Source organism: Felis catus, chromosome B1 (assembly GCF_018350175.1).
Source record: "Felis catus isolate Fca126 chromosome B1, F.catus_Fca126_mat1.0, whole genome shotgun sequence".
Taxonomy (NCBI): Eukaryota; Metazoa; Chordata; class Mammalia; order Carnivora; family Felidae; genus Felis; species Felis catus.
In genome coordinates, this window is record NC_058371.1 from 117195308 (window position 1) to 117214176 (window position 18869).

Sequence of the window (18869 nt, forward strand, 5' to 3'; positions counted from 1 at the left end):
AAAGCTCCCCAAGCCCTTAGCGGTGAGCCCAGTGACCGCTGGGTGAGCCAGCATCTTCAGGCAGCAAGCACTGTCCCCTCACACTGTGGAAAGAAAAGATGTTCCTCCCGCACCGCCCTCCCCCCCCCCCCGGCCCCCCACTGGCCTCTCCTCTTCCTGACACTGCCTGCCTTTGGATAGGTGGGAAGAGGACTTTTCCTTGAGAAGAGTGGATGTGAAGAGGAAACTGAGTCTGAGAACAGGGCCAGCCTTAGACCTAAGCCATGTGAGCTTAGCCCCAGGTACCTGCGTCGCTGAGAAGCCCTCACAAGCCACACACGCCATTTGTGGTCAGCCGAAGGCTGTCCGTTTAAGGTCAGCCGAAGTGCTATTGCTCCAAACCTAACACTGGTTATACACACAAAGTGAGCAGGCTAAAGCTGGAAAAAGGTTGAGTATCTAGGCTATTCCTCTACAGAAATCATTTGGCTCTAACGATCTAGATATTATTTTAGGTGCCGTTTAACAAATAACCATCTAAGAAGGATCTTTAAAAAGCAATTTCTTTTCATTCCCTTTGCCTCATTGAAGTAGTGTTAGTTTGGGTGGTAAACAGAAACTTCAACAAGACAATAATTAGAGTGCATTAAATAAATATAAATTTTATTAAAAACACTCACATAGCGTTATCAGGAATGATATAATAATAAACGCTTTCAAATAACCTGCATCCATAACATTACAATACTTACAGTATTTATAACCATCCTCAGGTTTTATAGACAAACCAAACATGAAAATGAAATGAAACTAAGTCTTAAAAAAAGCATAGAAAAATGCACACAGAGTTCATTACCTTAGTGTCAAACTGCAAAAGTTTCCTACACAAGTTAACCACTAGCTTTACAAGTGAACTGTACATACACCACTGTGCGTCAGTCAAGATGAAAAGTTCATTCAAGTAAAGTTGACACCACTCAGAAGCATTTTCAAGTATGGCTATATAGTTAACCTGATATTCCTATATAAGCAAATTGGAGATCTGCTTCCATTCATTCTAACTGAGGCAGGTTGGATATTTACAATTATAGATCTGTTATTTACAATATGCCACTCCGTTTCCTCTCCTCCTCCCTCCTTACCTCTCGCCAAACCCCAAGCTACACTTCTTGTTCTCTTGTTGGCCAGCAGTTTGACAAATGACAGTGGATGGTACGGAAACCAAACATTCATATAGGGATGGCTGACTCAAAACCAACAGATGTGCACGTAGTAATCAAATATTTGGGGTTAGATGTATGACATACACAAAATATTAAAATCGTGTGGTTTGACATATGCAAAGCAAACATTTTTGAAATGTTTATCAATTCGTCACAGCCAAAAATGGGAAATTGTTTTTCATAGACAAAAATCCCGTTATAAAGACTTGACCAGTAAAACTCAAAGGCCTTGTTTGATTACGAATTTATTTGAAATGTTAGTAAACACAAATGTACTTAGACAAAAATGTAATTGATCAATTGCACACCATACCCCTACGTTTTCTGCCTCTGCGGGGGATGTCCGCATGGGCCTGGACTCTATTGACTCCAGGATTGAAACATTTTATCTAGAGTGCTGACTCTAGCCAACAGCCACTTGCCAAACTCCTGCCTTACAAGTTTCCCTTTATCAACTCAGTGCATTCTATTTTCGTGTAATTTTTTTTTTCCTGCTTGAGACAGTCAAAAGATTCCCCAAACTTTTAAAATGCTTTTCTTTACAATAAAAAGAGCCAACAGATTTACAAAATTAGTTTTAGTTACATCAGGACATATACAAGTAAAATAGGAGGGATTCAAAATAAAAGGGTTAAATCCCTGAAAAAGAATATATTTATTAACCTACAACAATTTTACATAAACACAGGTGACATGTTGGCATAAGGAGAACATGAGCTGAAATATCCCTGAATTTTTAGAACAAAAAGGATGAAGTTCAAGTTATACTTGCTAAGAAATCAAGTATTGAAAAAAGATATGCTTTTTTTAATAATAATAATAAAAAGACTTGGAAAAAAATGATGGTACATGATGCTATAAGCTTTCATTCTCAGTTCAATATCCTATTGCCAAACTAGTGTTGAGGTATATGACAAGTAGGAACATCACCCAAACCTTTAATGAATTCTTAGCTCACATTATGATATATTTGTAGCAGGCTGAGTAGCACCATCATGATGTGAATTCTGCTTCAAATCCATATATATATATATATACACATATATATGTATATATTTAATTTTTTTTACAGTACTAAAATACTAAAGCATTGCGTTAAAAAAGTTTTGTTTACAATTTAATTTACTTACTATACATCTCTTTCACTTCTTTATACAAATTAATGATTTATAACCACCACAGCAAACCAGCTGCCTGTTTTTTTTTTCTTTTTAATTAACAGATTCACATGGAACTAACCCTGTTTATTATTCTTATGCAGGCATCAGTCTGCTCAATCTTCCTGGAAAAGAGGACACTTAAGCTAAGAAATGACAACATCACAATGTACAATTACCAACACAAAAGCAGACTGCCATTGGGTTTGCTGAAGAGCACACAGATCCATAAAATAGCATCAGCTTAAGTGAACTAGCTTTGTTAAGTCTGTAGCATGTCATTGTTAACCTGCAGTTAATAGAAAATTCTTAAAACTACATATTTGAGCAATGAACTTGTCATACAATTTTGTATAAAACTGTTTTACAGTATAGCATGTGAGATGAGCACCAGAAAACGTGGACTAAAGTTATTCCCTTGAATCCAGTAAGCCCCATTGTGGATTTAACTGGCTATATTAAAAATGGACACATTGCTCATCAGCAGATGCATGGCTAAAAGCAAAAATAGTTTAAAAGCTTTCCTTATTTCCTTAAAAAGAATCAACTTTGAATTCTAAAATGAAAGTAAACTTTTTTTTTTTTTTTAAACATCTCAGTACCTTAGCATTGTTCAAGTTGTCAAAGCTTAGGTAGACAAAGTGCTTCTAAAACACCATTTAAAATATTTATACATATACATGTGTGTGCACATATACATATGTGTGTATATATATATGTACATATATACGTTTATTGTCCTACAAGGACTTTACTGGATGAGCAAAATCCAGAAGCCTTTAAATGTCCACATTAAAAAAAAAAAAAAAAAACCCAAAAAAACCAAAACCTCATGTAAGAATAGGTAATTATGATAAAAATTTGAATGAAAAGGTACCCCTGTTATTCAAGGGCATTGGAGTACACTGATAGAATCTTGATGATATAAAGGCATTAAATTTTCAAATGTTAAAGACACCATTTTCTTAGCACCATTTCTTAAAACATCCAAACAAATTCAGTGTTTTGCTGTCTATTCATTTATGCTTCCTGTAGCTATTTTGATAAATAAAAGTTAATATTAAGATTACAGTAAAAACTGCATGTTAAAAAGCCATAATTCCAGTATTTCAGTACATTGTATATTCAGCACCAGATGGTATTTTAAAATTCCTGCCACTGTAATACTACAGTACTTGTTTGATTTGTGTTCCATGACTATGCAAACTCGGTATTATTAAAAGTGGTCACAGATGTGTAGAGTTGTAAGGGGGAAAAATCACATTTACATATCCTCTCGTCCAATAATAGAACCAGTGTTTAAAAATGTAAATTGTGGAACACTTTCCTCCCCACCTTCTTTTTGCATAGAATGCTTTGGTCTTTTGCCTAGATGCCATCTGTGACCACTTAGGAGTCGGGGGAAATTAAGTGCTATGGTAAGATGATCTCTTGTTTTGCTGGTGAGCTGAGGTTCTTCCCACCACATTTGTCATGAATCCTGTGTTATTTCCCCACTGCCCACGTCATGAGAACTATACTACGGACAGGTTGGTTGTGGTCTTTTCAAATGAGGTACCCACCACGAGGGGAGACATCATATGTATCTGTTGTAAGGCCCTGTGACCCGAGTGAAGGCATATGGAGATGTAGTTACTGTGGAGTCTGTGGTCACGGACATGGTCCTTTCGGCAAGGGATTTGATGAAGCGCAGGTAAGTGGGCTCGGAAGGTTCATGTGGCTCAGCGGGCTCCCGTTTCACTTTTTTGCCATGGGTTTTCTGAGGCACATAGTCTGGGCCATACTTCTCACACTCTTCCTCTTTCTCTCGGGCTTTTTCAGCCATTTTGGCTTCCCAGAGCGCCAAGCCATGTTTTGGCTCATTCATGCTCTTATGCTGATAAAAGACAAGGGAGATCCTGGTGGGGTGATTCCTATTGGGATTCTTTAAAGGGGTTGTGGCATGAAGCTCGCGCTTGGCACACTCGATGAGAATTGACCCATGAGTTGGAGCCACAGCCACTCCCCCGATGTCAGGATCTAGAAAGCTCTGCTCACTGTCTGACCAGACTTCATCATTGTCCTCGGCGGCAGGGGGCTGCTTTTCCTGACTGCCAGCATCATGTAATTTGTGTAAGCCTTCTTGGACAGGAGCAGTTCTATCATGGTTAAGACCTGGAAGCATCTTAGATAACCCATTAGCTGTGTGGGAAAGCATGTCATTCTCCTTGTTTTGGAGATGCAGGGCATGGAGAGAGCTGTTGAACATGCCTGGAGCTGCCCCGTAGTTATGGATTATGTGAGAAGATGGGTGATGTTCGCCATTCTTATAGTCTATGTTTGGATTGCTCAAATTGGGTGGTAATCTAGAGGCGGCTCCCATGAAGTGGCCATCCATCTCATGAGTGGAGTAAGGAGGAAATGTCCCTACATGGTGTACATTTGTTTTAAGAGTACAACTGCTGAAGGCATCTCCTTGCATATTTTGGTTTCCATAACCTAAGTACTTAGAAGTAAAACTCTGGCTATTTCCAAACCTTGGCTGGTAGAGTGTATGGATGGGTGGTAGACTGAGCTTAGAGAGAGGGTCTTGGTTTGGATACCTATATAGATCCATGGACTGAGACTGAGGAGAATAGGAACCCAGATATGGGGAGCAGTTGTCCACTGATACATTTCCATTACATTGATAGGATGGATATTGGTTACTCTGATTCAAAAGCCCAGGGTAGGGATTCATGGGATTAGAAGAATTCAAATATGAACCTGCAGCTTGGGATGAGGTGGAATAGAGGTTCATAGGGCTGGCACCTCCATAAATCTCTGAAGTGTGTGAAGAGCTCGGATAAGCCTGGATAACTGGATTGGGCCGTCTCATGTACACACTGGTAGATCCAGAGGAAGAGTAAGAGCTGACAGACTCTGATTGAGGGTTATTTGTCATGGGGTTATGCTGGGGCAGCGGTGGCGGTGGCGGCTGCGGCTGCGGCTGCGGCGGCTGCTGCTGCTGCTGCTGCGGGGGCTGCTTCTGTGGCTGTGGAGGTTGCTTCGGCAGTTGTGGGGGTGGGGGCTGCTGGGACTGTTGTATGACTGGTCCTGAAAGTCGCAAAAGTTCTGTGGACAGGATATGAGAGAGCACACAAACGTGTTCGATTATTATTTCACAGAAGCTAGTGAGGATGCTTAGCTGTATGTGAGAACCACCACTAAGATTATGCAATACCCATCAAATAAGGACAAGAGCAAAGTCAGGGCTCTGATCACTGTCTGGCATCATTTTTTTGTCTAAAGCATTAGATAAAATAGATCTCCAGAACAGTACAATTTAGTAAGTGAAGAAAAATGTAACAAACATCCAAAAGATATTTGACTGAGAGCATCATGTTTTCTGGAGGTTCTGTGTATCTGACCATGCCACACCCTACCTGAAGCGCCCTTCTCCCTCCACCCCATCTCCCTGCCCTTCCTTGAGACAGGTATCCCTTCCTCAAGGAAGTCTTGTATGACCTCATCTGCTAGTGCATGTACAATACCCACTGAAAACATAAGTCAGAGCAATGTTTTGTAATATACTGTAATTGATCATTTTTAGCCCTCTCCTCCTAGCACAAAGCAGTTCCTTGAAGGAAGGGACCATGTCCCTTTTACTTTATTCCTCCAATGCCTGGGGCATGCAGTAGCAATTTGTGAAATAGTTGGAAGTTGCATAAAATTTGTTATTGAAGATTCATCAATGCTACGAGAAAAGGAATGACATTCACTTAAACACCCAAAGCATATCTTCTATAATTGGCAAACCCTACTTACACAGTTGTCAATAAAACTTTAAAGAAATTTTCAGCTTTGTAAATAAAATTTTCATACTTCTATTCCATGACCTCACTTAAAAATCTACATATGAGAAATGAACAAATAAATGGAGCTGTAAGGGCAGTCTTGAGAATTGAAATGATTATTACAGAAATCAGTTAGAAAAGACAGGAGGAAAAGTTCTACCCCAATGATACGATGGTACGTTATGGTTAACTTACAGGAGAGATTAATGAGTGAATAGGATTTACTGCTCTTAGTATAAGTCAACCAACATATATTTATTAAGCATCTTTAGCACATTATTCTAAATTACTTAGTTTCTTTAAGTTTTGAAATGAATTAGTAGGGAACTTTGACTTTGTGAAGCAAACATGGTTGGCTCTGAGCAAACTGGTAGGCTAAACTTAAAAGATAAACATTCTTCTTTTGTTAATGGTCAGGTTAACCATCTGTGAAATGAGACGTGGACATTACATTTATGGCTTTTTATAGCAAATAACTGAAGATATAACCAAGGGGCTTTGAAAAGAAAATACCAACTTAGTACTGATAAATAATGCTCTATTGCTACTGCTAGAGATGTGATCTGTTTGCACAGGTAAAAGCTTTTATAAGATAACTACGTGTGGATACCCCTCCTTAACTCAGACTTAATATGGCTACTCCTCCCTGATAAATCTTATTTCCAAACTTCTTATTTCAACAAATAGTACTGTCTTAGTTATCTAGGCTTAAAATGTTGACCTCAATCTTAAATTTTTCTTCTTCTTCATTCTAATGTTTTGTCACCAATGTATTGATAATCATTTTGGAAGCATTCGCTACCATCATTTTTGCTAAATCTTCATTGCTATCATCCAGACTCAAGCTTTTATTACTTTACTCTTGGTTTATTGCATCTGTCTCCAAACTCATAGCTTCTCTGCTTCTAATTTGGCCTCCCTGCCACTGCTAGATTAATGTGAATTTCACCATGTTACCTACCTGTCATATAAAACTTTGCCATTTATTATAGAATAAAATCCAGACTTTTCCATCAAGCTGGGGTTGAGGGTGCAGTATCTCATTACCATGTCCAAGAGCAAAACCTGGCCCTTGGGACTTCAGAGACAATTCTAGTACAAAACTGATACCATGATCAAATATAATCATCCAAAATTAACTCTTCATTTTTAACCTAAGTTTCATATAACATATCTACAATGCTTCATATTACATTTACCTGCCAACTGTTTAGCCTGGCTTGCGTTTTCAGTCTGTTTTGTACGAGATGAAGCTGACTTTTCCTTTTCGTTCTTATTTGTGCTGTTCTCCAGAGAGGAAAGCTTTTCAGCTGCAGCTTTCTTGGCTTCTAGTTTCCTCTGTCGGCATGTCTTGACAGGCTCTGCTAACATCCTGACTTTCCGCCGAAAAGAACTCAGCACCTGAATGGCACCACTTTGTTTTTTCTCCTCCTGAGCTTCTACACTCCCAAACTCATCCACATCAGAGACTTTGTAGAGAGGCAGAACATGGAGCTGCTCGTCCTCAGGTTTCCCTCCAATTTCTCGATTGTCTTCTCTAGTGAGGGTGCATACCTGGTAAGGAGATAACACAGTACTGCCTCAGTTTCAGTCTAAAAGAAACTGTGTGTGTGTGTGTGTGTGTGTGTGTGTGTGTGTGTGTGTGTCTGTCTGTCTGTCTGTCTCCCTCTCAGCATTTAGATTTGTGGTGGTGGTCTACTGGGCCAGGTCAGTGACATGCATATTACCAAAAAACCACATCTGTCTGTTATTAAGGGTGATTGCATCAAAATGGCACAGGGAGATAGACAAGTTCATGTTGACTTTTTTTTTTCCTTTCCTTTTGTGTTTGGGTGGGGAGGGGGGCGGTCTATCATGAACCTGTGGTGACTTTGTTCTTCACATACATTTCTTACTCTAAGGGAAGAAGCAACACTCCCACAAAACAGAAGCAATCTCCCACTTTTCACCCTTCAAAAATAGATGTGAAGCCTCTTCAAAAAGAGGCCAAAAGTTATACCAAATGATTTCCTCTGTTTTTGCTAATATCACATTCACCTAATCTCATACTTTGTACACAATGAAATTTTGCATCTATCCTCACACTTGACTTCAAACTCTCCTTCACTGTGCTTAAGACATTTTCACAAGAGACCAAAGAGAAATATAAATATGTGAAATGGAAGATTTGGTTGATATAGGTAATGTGCAACTTAACACTGCTTCTATCTTCTTGTCTTCTCTGTACTTGTTAAACCTAACTTACTGTTTCTCTTCTCTCTTATTTCTTTTGTAGGATATCACAACATACAAGGGTCTATTCCAAGAAAGGGGGAAAAAAAACTACTTCTCTTGCTTTGATAATTTAATGATACTTTTCCTCTTTTGTTAGCCACAGTCATATTGGTTTTGATGAAAGATTATCTGTTGGTTTTAAAACACCAGATTTTAGTAATTAGTGTTTTTGACTAATGCAGAAAAAAATGTGAGCATTTTTATTTAAAGTCCAAGGCAATATAAAATCACTAGAAGATACTCTTGAAAGGAATGTGATCATAACAGACTTACCTTGATAGAGAAGTTTAATATGAGGTGGCACTAAAATGAGTTTTCACTTCCTATACATCAAAGTCTTCCAAATCCATGTCTCTGATCACTTACTACCTTTTCCCACATGTTATTAGTTCTTACCTAGTGCTGCTTTCCTTTGCACCTGATGGAAACTGACCTATCAGAGGCAAATTCCCCTTCAGGCAAAGCCTTTTTCTCATCCCTGCCTACTCTTCATTCCCTTGCTAGAGTGAAACATGGTTATCTTTAGGATCTACCGTAGCATTTTTTTTTCCCTCCAGAATCTAGCCTAGCCTCGTAATAGTGAGCATGTGTTCAATACACAATTAGTGAAGATTTTAGATATTTTTTTATTATTAAAAAAAAATTCTGACTTCTGTTTTAGACTATTAATCTGATACTTCTGCTTTTCAACAAAAACTTCATACCAGGTTCTGTGAATTACTTCCACCATTGCTTGCCACCTGAGTTCTTCTCTACCCTAGACTATAATTTTAGTTTCTGTATTCTATTTTTTTCATGTTTATTTTTGAGAGAGACAGACAGAGAGAGAGAGAGAAGGAGAGAGAGAGAGAGAGAGAGAGAGAGAGAGAGAGAGAGAATCTCAAGCAGGCTCTTCTATGCTGTCAGCACAGAGACCGACATGGGGCTCCAACTCACGAACTGTGAGATCATGACTGAACCAAAATCAAGAGTCAGACATTTAACCAACTGAGCCCCCCAGGTGCCCCATGTATTCTATTTTTCATTTTAAGTCTCATTGGTCATCTTCCTCAACTACACATATATCCATGTTGATGACTCACTAGGTAGATTACTTTATAGTTTCTTCACTTGAATTTTTCATTCCTTATTTTCACCCTGGTTTATGCCTCAACATGCAAGGCCACACTGTGGACTCTGTCAGTATGGAACCCTGTTCTACCCTAAGACCATGTCCATTTTCTCCATTTAGCATAACCTCTGATTATATGGCCTGATCCAGTCCATCTACTGTAATATGTAGTAATAATGGGCTCTTTTGTACTTTGAATCTTCTATAGTGTTGCTGTGCCATGGGTGATGCATTTTTCATTTGTACTTCTTTCTGCGAGGTAGATTGGTGCCTTGGCTTGTATATGGCTTTTTCACTTTACTGATTATAACCTACCAGATGCCTGACATTGAATTTTGAAGGAACTTTTGGCAGCTAATGGTAGTTGGCAATGCAATCACTGGTTTAGTTCTGTACCAAGCGTTTCCATGATTTTCATGTGCTTATCAACTGTTTTCCACTCATGTGACAACCTGTTATAAGAGTACTAGATATGTCAAACGAGGGCACCTTTGCAACAGCAATTCATTCATGAAAACACTTGTGCAATGACATCTGCAGAGAACATATTAGTCTAATCACAGGATAACTTCCAGCCTTCCACTCTTCAACAGGCTGTGCTAACTGTTCTGTGCCCCACTTACCAATGTACTGCCATTCTGCATGTTGTGTAAGTCTCTATGGGCATGAGCACAGAAGTCCAAACATGCAGTGACCCCTGAGAATGGACGGCCTTCCTTCAGACCCAGTCGGCATTCTGGTGCTCTGTGTTCATATTCAATCTGAAAAACAGAAGCATGTGTGTGAATGGGGAACTACTTAGGCATTTGAAATTCTTAGGCATACATTTGAGAAAAAAGTATAAGACCTGTGCACTGAGCAGATCAGAAAGATTTTTTAGTATTTAGGTTATTCAGAATTAAAAAAAAAAGTTGCATATATTATATCCAGAAATACAATGGAATGACAGAAAACAGACCAAACGTTTTGACATGGTAAAGTTTTTATTTTACAGTGTTGAAGTATAACTGACAAACATTAAACAGTATATATTTAAAGTGTACTATTTGATTAGTTTTGACATGAGTATATGTGAAACCATTGCCACAATCAAAATAACGTACCTATCCATTACTCCCAAAAGTTTCTTCCTTCCCCTTTTAATTCATGTCTCTTCCTTTGTTCCCAGGAAACTACTGATCTGCTTTCTGTAACTACAGATTAGTTTACATTTTCTAGAATTTTATATAAATGGATCTGTTTTGAGTTAATTTTTATATATGGCATAAGATTAAGAGTCAAGGTTAGTTTTCTTCCATATGGCTATCCAACTGTTCAAACACTACTGCAAAAAAAATTATCCTTTGCCACTAAATTGTCTTTTTTTGAAAATCAACTGATTGTACATGCTGGACCTATTTCTGGACTTTCTATTCTGATTGTTTGGTATATAATAGTGTAGCGGGTATGTATGTGTATATATGCCGACATCACTGTGTTGATTACTAGTAAATATAGATTTTTAGTGAATCTTGAAATCAGGGATTATAACTCTCCAAATTCTGATCTTCTTTTTGAAAATCGTTTGCATATTCCAGATCCTTTGCATTTGTCTTTCTATACATTTACAAACACCCTGTCAATTCCTTCAAAACACTTGGTAACATTTTGATAGGTCATATACTAAGTCCATTGAATGACTTGGGGAAAAATGACATCTTAAAAATATTAGTCCTGTGATCCATAAACATAGTAGACCTTTCCATTTGGGGTCTTTTATAATTTCTCTCAGCAATGTATTATAGTTTTCAGTGCACGGGTCTTACATGTTTTGTCAAATGACAAATTCTTATGTCTAAGAATTTCATATTTTTGATGTTATTTAATTGCTATTGGTTTTGACTACAATTTTTAGTTATTACTAGTATATAGAAATACAGTTGATTTATTTTTGCAACTTTGCTGAACAATTTATTAGAAGTTTTTGGGTCTTTGGAACTTTTTATGTAGACAAGTGTCTACATTATAAGGACAATTTTATTTCTATTCAATCTGTACACTCCTTATTTCTTTTTCTTGCCTATTTCCCTAAAACTTCCAGTTAGATATTAAATAAAAGTGGTAAAAATGGATGTCCTTGTCTTGTTTCTAATCTTAGGGGTAAAGCTTTCAGTCTTTCACTATTAAATATGAAGTTAGCTTTAGGTTTTTCAATTATGCACCTTATGAGGCTGAGAAAGTTCCCTTCTATGGATATTAAATATTGCTAAGTGCTTTTTCCTCTATCTATTGAGATAATCATATTTACCCCATTATGTTGGCTAATGTGGTGAATCACACTGATTAAAAAATTTTTAATGTTTACTTTTGAGAGAGACAGAGACAGAGTAGGGGAGAGGCAGAGAGAGAATGGGAGACACAGAATCTGAAGCAGGCTCCAGGCTCTGAGTTGTCAGCATGGAGTCTGACGCAGGGCTGGAACTCATAGACTGTGAGATCATGACCTGAGCCGAAGTCAGACACTTAACTGACTGAGCCACTTAGTCAATCAATCATGATTGATTTTTGAATGTTAAACAAAACATTACTGAAATAAACTCCATTTGGTCATGATATATCCTTTTTGCACTGTTGTCTAATTGACTAAAATTTTGTGAAGAATTTTCATATCAATATTTATTAAGAATATTGGACTATAGTCTTCTTTTTCTTTTACTGCCTTTGTCTAGTTCTAGTATCAGGATATTTCCAGCTTTGTAAAATGAGTTGGGAAGTTTATTCCTTTTCTATTTTCTAGAAGAGTTTCCATTGAATTGTTACTATTTCTTCCTTAAAATATGAGTCAGATTTGAAAGGGAAATTATCTGGGCCTGGAATTTTTGGAAAAGCTTTCAACTAAAAATTCAATATCTTTAATAAATATAGGATGACTTATGGTATTTATTTTTTTCTTTAGTCATCTTTGGTAATTTGCGTTTAAGTACTTTTCTCATTTCATCTAAGTTGTTGAATTTATTGGCATAAAATTTTAATAATATTATTCCTTTAATGTCTGTAGTATCTATAGTGATGTCTCATCTCTAATTCTTGATATTGGCCTTTTGTACCTTCTCTTTTTTTTCTTGATTGAATTGATTCAAAGTACTAGCTTTTGGTTTCACTGATCTATGCTCTTATTTTCTGTATTCCATTTCATTGATTTATGTTCTTTAGTTTTTCCTTCCTTCTGTCTTTTAGGGCTCATATTGCTGTCCTTTTCCAAGTTTCTTAGAGAAGCCACCTAGATCATTAATTTGAGACTTTATATATATTTTCTGAAGTTTATTTATTTTTATTTTACTTATTATTTTTTTAATGTTTATCTTTGAGAGAGAGACAGAGTGTAAGTGGGAGGGACAGAGAGAGAAGGAGACACAGGTTCTGAAGCAGGCTCTAGGTTCTGAGCTGTCAGCACAGAGCCCAACATGGGGCTTGAACTCATGAACCATGAGATCATGACCTGAGCCAATGTTGGATGCTTAACCAACTGAGCCATCCAGGTGTCCCAAAGTTTGTTTATTTTTGAGAGAGAGAGCACCCATGAGGAGAGGGCCAGAGAGAGAGAGAGAGAGAGAGAGAGAGAGAGGAAGAGAGACAAACCCAAGCAGGCTCTGTGCTGACAGAGGAGAGCATAATGCCAGGCTCAATCTTGTGGAATGTGAGATATGACCTGAGCTGAAACCAAGGGTTGGATGCTTAACCAACTGAGCCCCCCAGGTGCCCCTATATTTTTCTAATAAGTATTCAATGCTATAAATGTCTCTTGAAGCAAGGCTTTATAGCTTCATTCCACAAATTTCAAGGTCATGTCTTCATATTCTTTTTGTTTTTAAATGTTTATTTTGAGAGACAGAGTGCATGTGTGTACATGCATGACTGAAGGAGACAGAGTGCATGTGTGTACATGCATGACTGAAGAGAGAGACAATCTCAAGCAGGCTCATGGCTGTCAGTGCAGAGCCCAACATGGGACTTGATTTCATGAACCATGATATCATGACCTGAGCGGAAATCAAGAGTCAGATGCTTAACTGACTGAGTCACCCAGGCACCTCCAAGTCTTCATTTTTATTCAGTTTGAAATACTTTCTAATTTCCCTGTGAATTATTCTTTGGCTCCTAGGTTATTTAGGAATATGTTTCTCAGTTTCCAGATACTTAGAAATTTTGTGGAAATACCGGTACAGATTTTTCATTTAACTTCATTGTGGCCAGAGAACATATTTTGAGGCTTTATAATATATTCATACTTGCTTTATGACTCACTATACAATCTATCATGATAAAACTTCCTGTACACTTGAAAATAATGTTAATTCTGTTGGGTGAGGAATTCTATACATGTCAATAAGGTCAAGTTGGTTAAAAGTGCTGTTTAAGTCTTCTGTCTCCTTAGTGATTTTATATTTGTTCTAACAGTTATTGAGAGAGATGTACTGAAATCTCTGACTGTAATTGTAGATTCATTTCTTTTTATAGTTCTATCAGTTTTGTTTAATAAAATCTGAAGCTCTGTACATAGTTAGGATTATCATGTTTTCTTGATGAACTGCCCCCTTTTTTATTATTAAATGATCTTCTTTATAGTTTATAATATTCTTTGCTATGAAATCTACTTTGTTATGATCATTCCAGCTTTCCTTAGATTGATATTAGCATATTTCTTGGTTCCTGTTTTTTTTCAATATTATAATTGTTCAATATCAATGTGATTATTTAGTATCACAAACTCTGCCTTTTTAATTGGGAATGTTAAAAGCCATTCACATTTTATATGATTTTTGATATGGTTGGGATTAAATATACCAATTTTCTATTTGCTTTATATTTGTCTTATCTTTAATTTGGTTCCATAATCCTTTTAAATACATTTTGGATTGATTCTATTTTTTTCCTTTTTACTGGTAGATTAGCTGGTAGATTTTTTTACTGCTAGATTTTTTTTTTTTTAAATGGCTGCTTCCCTTAAGGCTTACGATATAGTCTTTATCTTCTTACACTCTACCTTCAAGAAATACTATACTACTCTACATATAACATAAGACCCTGACAACAGTATACTTTCAATTCCCCAGCCTCTGTGTTACTTCCACATGTTATAAAGTTTAAGGCACATTGTTCATATATATTTTTAATAGCAAATTATCTTTAAATTTCTTTTGAAATAAGGAAAAAGTTGTTTTATTTACATAGCTACTATTTATGATGTTTTTCTTTCCTTTTTGTCAATACAGACTTCTATCTGGTATCATTTTCTTTTACTGGCAGGCTTCCTTTAATATTTTTAAAGTGTTAGTCTGCTGATGGTAAATTATTTCAGCATTTGTTTGTTTGAAAAAAATTTTGTTTTGCCTTTACTTTTTTTTTTAATGTTTATTTTTCAGAGAGAGAGAGATAGAATGAGAGAGGGGGAGGGGCAGAGAAAGAGAAAGAGAGAGAACAGAATCCGAAGCAGGCTCCAGGCTCTGAGATGTCAGCACAGAGCCCAACACTGGGCTTGAACTCAAGAACCGTGATATCATGACCTGAGCCAAAGTTGGACGTTTAACCGACTGAGCCATCTAGGCACTCCCTTGCCTTTACTTTTGAAGTTTTTCCTGGGTATAGATTTCTGGGTTGAGAAGAGTTTTTTTTCCTTACATTTTTCTCTGATGTGAAGCTTAACTTCAACAATAAGACTTTATAAAATCAAGGAACAAAGCAAAGGAAGAGCATTTAGATATGAGAAATAAATACAATATATCCAGTTGGGGAAGAGACAAAAATCAAATGGTAGGCTTTGATAGCATCCATAACCTCAAAAGGTCTTCCCATGTGCTGTGTGGAAAGACCACATGGCTGTTTTTTTTGATCTTTAAACAATATTAAGACATACGGATGAATATTACCCAATAGTACATACTAGGCAATATAAAAAATACCTTATCTATCTTTAACCATGATTGATTTAATTTATATATACAACTATTTTTTATATATGAATGTATGTATATATGTAAATTTTATTTTGTGGTAAGAATACATAACATGAGATCTACCTTTTCAACAAAATTTTAAGTGTCCATTATTGTTGGCAATAGGTACACATTGCAAAGCAGACCTCTAGAGCTCATTCATCTTGCTTAACTGAAACTTTCTGCCCATTTATTAGTACATCTACACATGTATCGATATATAAATACTGAAACACATCTAAAGAATTATATGTAATCTTCTTGTTATAACTAAAATTTGGGGTACCTTCATATTTTGGATACTCTAAGTTCAGGAAATGCATAAAATGCTCCAAACATAATACAGTAGGGTGGAATATAAATGCTTAGAAAATCAGGTGTGTATGACACCATCTATAGTAAGAATCAAAGGAGTAAAAAGAACACCAATGCTTTGTTATTCTGTCCCCTTTTCCAGCTAAAGCCATTAGGTTAATAGCACCTATAAAAATTTTTATTCAACAGAAAATGGCCAAACTTGAGATCTAGCAACATAGACTCAATTCATTTTCTTTTTATAGCTTGATTTATTGTGTTTCTCACTTGGAATTATTTTATAACAGTACTAAAACATTCCATATACTTTTCTGTGATACTTACCAAAGTAGATAAGGTTGTAAAATAACAGTATTAATCCTACTACTATTAACAGCATTAAAAATAATCTTCATACACATCATATATATTTCTAAAAGCCTGAGTTGTGACATAAAACAAGTTTATAAACAGATCGTTATTAAATTTGCTTCCTTTGCTCACACTTAAATAAAGAAAGAGCTGAGGTTTGGGGAAAGTATTAAAGTCCACAATAGAAACAAGAGTAGCTAAATCATTAAATGACTATTGGTCTCCCCTGTGTGTCTCTGCTATATAAATTAATCCCATTAGTCTTTAATGTTATTAAATGACAACGTTTGCCAAATGTACCGCTCTTCATACTTCCTTGTACCCCCTGCCACTGTGTACTCTGCTCTGGATACCTGCATCACCTCCAGCTTTCCTCCATTTATCAATCTCTCTCTTTCCCTTAAATCTTTAACCTCCCTTACTCTATTGTGCCTACTCCCAGCATTTACTTCACTGCTTTCTAATCCTCCACTCCTAAAATGTCAGTGTACTCCAGAATCCCATCAGAATCCCTTCTCTTTATAATCTCCACTCTGAAAACACGCATTCACTCCTTGTGAATTCGACTACTTCTTGCATTTTGGTGACTCCCAAATCTACATAATTAGCCTGGATTTTTCTCAGGATTTTCCATCTAATTATACTAAAGGATGTCAAACATAGTATGCCCAAAATGAAATTTATCATTTCACCCATTTGTCCCCAAACCTAGTTTTCCTCACTGATTCCAAATACTAGTTAATAGAACAACCTGTCCAAGCCAGAAATTTGGTGGCTCCTCAAATTCTCTCTTCTGCTCATCCTCAAATCCAATTGGTAAGTTCTACAAGTTCTACCTCAAATTTCACATACTTATTTCCTTTATTCTTTCACTACTGCCATTTCTTTAATGTAGGACCTTAACATCTCTTGTCCAGTGACTGCACTAGCTTACTCCTCCAATTTAATCTTACACTAACCTAAGTTGTATTTCACTTAATTTGGCTTGTTCGGTGACCGTTTTAAATTAAATCACTTCACACTCTCCTGTCCCCAACACACACTTAAAACGCCCCAATGGTAGCCTTCTTACATACAGGATAAAGTTCAAAGTTCAAAGATCTTTATATGGTCTCCAAGGCCATTTGTGACCTTACATCTCTTCTTTCAGGGAGAACTTTTTTGTTCCTTCAGCAATGAGCATACCTCTATCCCAGCTGTTAATGTATTATTCTGTAATTGTTATTTTACATATCTCTGCCTTAAAGGAGTTCCTTAAAGGAAGGAATTCCTTAAAGACAAAAACCTACAATACTCATCTTTACATCCACAGTGACTAAATACAGTATCTAGTTTATAACAGGTTTCCATTTAATGCTTCTGTTGTTGATGTCATAATGACAGGGAAGACTTTACAGTTCTTTTTTCCTCCTTCATGAGCATTTCTGAACAAATGACCTAGCTTTCCAAACTGGTATAGCCTAGACCACACTCATAAAATAGGAAACAAGTGTTTCAGCTTGGTTCATGGAGCCAAGGCCAAATAAAATGAAGATAATCTAGCAAAATCAGACATATCTGGACACATGTATGTACACTTACAAAGTAGTACACTCATAATATGTATAGACCTTCTGTGAAAAGTTAATAGGTGGTTAGAACCCATGGTTTGGGTCACATAATTTTAATTAATCACCAAAGTCTACTTACAGAAGAGATACGAGACAAGATTAGTGGATATAACAGCTTGTTAGATTCACAATCTTTCCACGTTAAAAGACCAACAATAAGCTCTTTTTGATGATATTTCTTTGAAAGTATGTAGGTCATCAATAATAAATTGTTCTAATCATTGTCCATAATTATTTATAAACTTACCTGATTATTATATGCATCAGGTGCAAGTTTCTTGTATGTTGGTGCCATAAGAGTAGACAGGTTTTGTAAATGAGACTCCAGTTTCTCTTCCTGTTTAAAATGAATAATTCTACATATTAAATTCTAAATCCTTTTTATATGTGAGAGAGGCTATCAGTAAAAAATTTCCCCCTATATCTTAGATCCAAATGACAATATATAGTATCTTTCTTATTAAATAACTAAGGTTTCCTAACATGACTGTCTTTTTTTACATATTTAAATTCAAGTTAGTTAACTTACAGTGTAGTATTGGTTTCAGGAGTAGAACCCAGTGATTCGTCACTTACATATAATACCCAGTGCTCATCCCAACAAGTGCCCTCCCTAATGCCCATCAGCCCTCCCCCCACCAACCTCCCCTCCGGCAATCCTCAGTTTGTTCTCTGTCTTTAAGTGTCTCTTATGGTTTGCCTCCCTCACTGTTTTATTTTTCCTTCCCTTCCCCTATGTTCATCTGTTTTGTTTCTTAAATTCCACAAAATTTCCAAGCAAAAAGTATACACCATATATCATCTATTTTTGCACGTGTTTCCAAGCAAAAAGTATAAACCATCTAATTTTGTATGTGTTATTAGAATATCTAGCTCTTTGGTATTTTTATGATGTTAATTTTATACTTTGTATGTAGATACTCAGCATTTTATAAATATAAGCCTATGCCAGTAATAGGATAGGAGTATGAAGCCATAGAGTCTTAAAGAGGTCACATTCTCTACTCCTCCAATTAGCTACCAAGGAAGATGAACTATTGGAAAGATTTGTTTGGCTCTCTT

The 18869-nt window shown here is 36.5% G+C and overlaps 1 protein-coding gene across 1 annotated transcript in view; it reads right to left on the minus strand.

The window, feature by feature from the left end:
* Positions 1-615: 615 nt before the first annotated feature.
* The window catches only part of TET2 (tet methylcytosine dioxygenase 2), a 136529-nt gene continuing 118275 nt past the window's right edge, over positions 616-18869 (minus strand). The window contains exons 8-11 of the mRNA XM_006930937.5: positions 18055-18144; positions 10183-10320; positions 7374-7728; positions 616-5452 (exon numbers count right to left, since the gene is read on the minus strand). Coding sequence (XP_006930999.4) covers positions 3936-5452; positions 7374-7728; positions 10183-10320; positions 18055-18144 — 2100 coding nt within the window. The 3' untranslated portion in view covers positions 616-3935. The remainder of the gene's footprint in view (positions 5453-7373; positions 7729-10182; positions 10321-18054; positions 18145-18869) is intronic.